The sequence below is a fragment of the Megascapheus bottae genome, chromosome 1 (genome assembly GCF_031878675.1).
Source record: "Megascapheus bottae isolate mThoBot1 chromosome 1, mThoBot2.hap1, whole genome shotgun sequence".
Lineage (NCBI taxonomy): Eukaryota > Metazoa > Chordata > Mammalia > Rodentia > Geomyidae > Megascapheus > Megascapheus bottae.
In genome coordinates this window covers 12,064,973-12,069,676 of record NC_143509.1, presented here as the reverse complement: position 1 = coordinate 12,069,676, position 4,704 = coordinate 12,064,973, and the positions used below count along the sequence as shown (strand labels likewise).

Genomic DNA, 4,704 nt, shown 5'->3' with positions numbered 1-4,704 from the left:
GAATGTCAGGAGAGGACACATTGGATCCATCATGTCATGACACTATCAAGTTCAATTATGAGAAGGACACACAGATGACTAACTGCTCTCATCACAAAGGCTCAGTTCAAGAAATCTCCTCATTATCCAGCTTGGTCCAGGTAAACACAGCATGAGTCACTCCCTAATACTAATGGGAGAAGAAGTAGGTTTGGTAAAAAGGAAGGTGACCAATATATTCTACTGAGAATGAATAGCATATATCCTATTCATTCCTTTCATTTTAATTTTCTTAAGAATAACTTATTTTTAAATTTCTAATCCTGGGATGAATAGCTTTCATGAAATAATATTTCCATTTCCCAGGAATTTCAGCTGCAGAGCTAGCGGCATTTGCCAGGCTGCACACATCAATCTCTACAACATTCCATCTTTCCACATGAAAAGATTTTTCCTTTACAAACTAACCTTAGAACCCTTCTTCACATGGATGATCTGCATTACATGATGACACAGTGTATGCTTGTCTTTGTGTGTTACTAACCTGGCAGATGGCAAGATTCACAGCACAAGTTGTTTGTTTTTTGTGTTTCATTTCTATGCTCTGTTGAGAGGTGAACCTTACAGGCCTGAGTTTACATGGCTTTGCTGTGGAGTCGCCTCAGAGTGCTTTGAATTTCCTTATTTCTCAGGCTGTAAATGAAGGGGTTCAGCATAGGTATGACCACTGTGTACATCACCGAGGCCCCCAGCCCCTTTCCAGGAGATTCAGACACAGCTGATCCAAGGTACATGCCCATACTCGTTCCATAAAACAAGCACACCACAGACAGGTGAGAGCCACAGGTGGAGAAGGCTTTACGCCTCCCACCCAAAGAGGAAAGTCTCAGAACAGAGGAAACAATTCTTGAGTAAGAAAAAAGGATGCCTGAGATTGGAATAAAACCAAATAGCACACCAGAAACATACTTCAGGGTGTTGCATGACAATTTGTCACAACTGAGAAGACGAAGAATATCAGAGGGATCACAGAAGAAATTGGAAACCTCCACATCTTTGAAATTGGGAAAGTGCAAGACAAATAAATTATGCATCTGGGAGTCCAAAATACTAGCCAGGAAAGACACCAACACTAAGAAACCACACAGGTGTGGGTTCATAATTACAGGGTATTGTAGGGGTTGACAGATGGCCACAAACCTGTCATAGGCCATCACGGTCAAAAGCATATTATCCATACTTCCACACAGAATATAAACAGACATCTGGGTAAGGCACCCCACATAGGAGATGGAGCTTCTGTGAGTTTGGAGGTCTACAAGCATCTTAGGAACGGTGCTGGAGGTGAAGCCAATGTCAGCCAATGACAGGATGGAGAGGAAGAGGTACATGGGGGTGTGGAGGTTGGGGTCAGAGATGACGGCCAGGATGATGAGCAGATTTCCGAGGACAGTGATCAGGTATAGGGACAGAAACAACCCAAAGAGGATGGGCTGCAAATCTGGATTCTCGGAGAGACTCATGAGCTGAAACTCTGAAAGCAGGGTAAAATTTTCTGCCTCTATATTGCTTAGACACCTATTGAAGCAAGAAGATGTTTCAGAAAAATTAAGTGCACAAAAACACCATGTGTAGATGTCCACGTATCTGCAAGTAATTGAAACTCATTCACTCCCTACCATTTGTAGAAAAATATTATCTCAGTGGAAAGAAATTGAGCATCCACCAAATTTATCTTATTTTCTTACAAAAATTATAAAACTTTCCTGGAATTGGGTTTTGTTTTTAAGTAAACATCACGTAAGGCTGGGCAGCATTTCGGAACACAAATCGCAATCTAAAAATATTGTTTTGTGTGAATTCCCAGAAGTTTTCCCTCATTCTTGTGCTTTCTTATTTTTTTCCTTTAAAAAATTATTACCTCACAGTTTGCTTGTATAGCTCAAAATTAGTAAACAATCTAATGTGCAACTTGGTTGAATCACAGAAATTTATAAAGAGGATGCTAACAAAATAGTATTAAAGCTAAATCATATTTATATCAGGTATAATTTACAGACGTCTTTAAATCTGTATATGAGATATGATTGTTGAATCCACATGATTCTGTATTTCTTTGTATGTATTTCTACAGAGAAATAGTGTAATATTTCTGTAGGAATATTTCATGTAAACATGTCAGTACTGATTCATGTATACAGAAATGCTTTTCTCTCAAATCTCACCCCCAACAGTACCTAAAATTTAGCAGTCAACAAAATATTTATTGCTCACAAAATGTACTAGCATATATCACCAAGAGCTCTGAAGGATGAATGTCTAAGTGGTCTTCTGCCATGCATGTTTCAACTTCCCAAGCCCTTTACATATCCACTGCTTTGCACTTACAGGGTGAAGCCATTCCTCTCTTTAGCCATGACTGAGGTGTACAGGTCCAAGCACCTCACTGTGATCCTGTTGCCCAATAAAGGTTCAGCCTCTGTCCTGAGCACTGGTTGATAGGAAGACACAGACACCTCAGAGCCTGCTAATGCTGGCAACAAAGAAGCACATGTAACTGACTTGGAGGCATTCCACTGGAGGACTGAGATGACAGGTTCATCACTAAGTATTATATGGTCTTGGAGTCTCAATACTCAGAGCGTATCATTAGCCAACTCATGGCTAGTTATTGCACCAAGTCTCAAAGGACATTCAAACATTAATGGAAAAAAGAAGAAAAGGACTATACACAGTAGACTTTAGAGCCTATATCTAATTAGGCAAAGATGTAAGTTTTATGTACAATTAAGAAATAATAATAAAAAGAAACAGAAATCAAAGTCCAATTGCTTCACTCTCAAGGAAGCAAAATATAAAACCCCAAAACAATACTATTTTATACCCGTGAAGTAACATTTATTACATTGGCATTATTGTGGACAAAATGATATAGTTTATCTTCAGAAACACATCTCCAAACAGAAACATTCACTCATGATCCAATGTTGAAATGGAGCCAGGTGAATGGAGGGAATGAGTGGGGCTGGGAGAGATGAGGAAGCAGGATGGAAAGGGGGACATCTGCTAGCATGCATTCTATTAATAAAATGACACAGCTACCTGTAACCTCTTTGGACAACTTCTTCAAGATGACAGAATTGCTAAAAAGAAAAGGCAAAGTGGTAATAATAAGATGAGACAAAGGACACAGAGTAAACATGTGTTACAGCAACATTCACAAGATACAATTTTGGAAGTGAACTTTACAACTTGGGAGGGGTGGGGGAAGGGAAAGTGGGAGGAAAGCATAGGAAGGGGTAACAATATTCAAGAAGTAATGTACTCACTGCAATATGAATGTAACTCTACCCCCTCTCAACACCACTATGTTAATAAATTTAAGAAAAAAGAAAATACCAATGAATGTAACTGTTGTGAATAGATCTTTGTTCCAGTCTTGGGGCTTGAACTCAGGTCCTGAGCACTGTCCATGTGCTTTCTCAAATATAGAGCTCTACCACATTAGCCATAGCATCACTTATCGCCTTTACTATGTGGTACTGAGGACTTGAATGCAGGTCTTGGTGCATGCTAGGCAAGCATTCTATCATGAGGCCAAACTCCTGGCCCCAAGAGATCTTTTTTTTGCCTGTCCTGGGCCTTGAGTTCAGGGCCTGAGCACTGTCCTTGGGCTTGGGCTTTCCCAAGGCCAGAACGCTACCACTTGAGCCATAGCACCACTGGTGGCTATTTTTTCTATGTATGTTGTACAGAGGAATCAATCCAGGGTCTTTGTGCATGCTAGGCAAGCACTCTACCATTAGGCCCTGAGATTTTATTTGGATGATAAGTTTTCTTGAATTCAGAAGCTCATTTTATTTGTGCTTGTCCTCGGGATTCAATTCAGGTCATAGATGTTGTCCCTGAGCTTTGCTTGCTCAAGGCTGGTCTTCTATGACTCGAGCCATAGTTGCACCTCCAGTTTTTTGGTGGTAAACAGGACTTTGACAGACTTTCTTGCCTAGCCTGGCTACAAACTAGAGTCTTCATATCTCAGCCTCCTGAGTAGGATTCCTGGCATGAGATGCTAGTGCAAGAACAGGAATAGATTTTAAATAAATCTCAGGCCCTGAGTACAGATAGGCTTACTTTGAGCCACTGAAGGTCGCCAAAATGTCTCCTGTTTCTGAGTGTTTACCTTAAGGTATGGTTTTGGCATGCGAATCACCACAGTTGACAACCCAAAAGTCACCCTCCTTTTCCTGACCGAGTGTGTTTTCTTGTTCATTCTTCACAACCTTGAGCACTGGTTGATAAGAGTGACTGCCAGGTGAAGAGAATTATCCTTCCCTCCTGAAGATAATTCATAGAATTGAAGGAAATAATCTTATAATGAGTGACAAACATCTCAGAGCATCAGAAAATACAAAAGTGGTACTGAGGCAGCTTGTCAACACAGGCTAGATGAAAGAATGGGACACTATTAAACAGAGGGGACTTGGGAAGGAAGACAATAGAAGATCTCAAGCCACTTAACATGCAAAAGCATGTGTGGGAAATATGGGGAATGTCATTGATTTCCTGCTGAGGTTAATCAGCCTCTTTCTTTGTATAATAACTCATGGACATGATCTGTGGAAAAAGCATATCTGCTATCCGTGAAGTTACTCATTAACCTAATGCAGAAAGGTAGGCAAAAGAAATCAGTTCTGCATTCTGGGCAGAGGTGCTTCTACTTAGAGT

At 40.4% G+C, this 4,704-nt stretch overlaps 1 protein-coding gene across 1 annotated transcript; it reads right to left on the bottom strand.

The window, feature by feature from the left end:
- Nucleotides 1–614: 614 nt before the first annotated feature.
- LOC150068409 (olfactory receptor 7E24-like) lies at nucleotides 615–1,547 on the bottom strand. The gene has a single exon (XM_090332260.1). The coding sequence runs from the start codon at nucleotides 1,500–1,502 to the stop codon at nucleotides 615–617; it is 888 nt and encodes a 295-aa protein (XP_090188386.1). The 5' UTR covers nucleotides 1,503–1,547.
- Nucleotides 1,548–4,704: the final 3,157 nt, after the last annotated feature.

What these genes read in the sequence shown, in the direction of transcription:
- LOC150068409 (XM_090332260.1), bottom strand. Translation starts at nt 1,502, where the DNA reads ATGAGTCTCTCCGAGAATCCAGATTTGCAGCCCATCCTCTTTGGGTTG.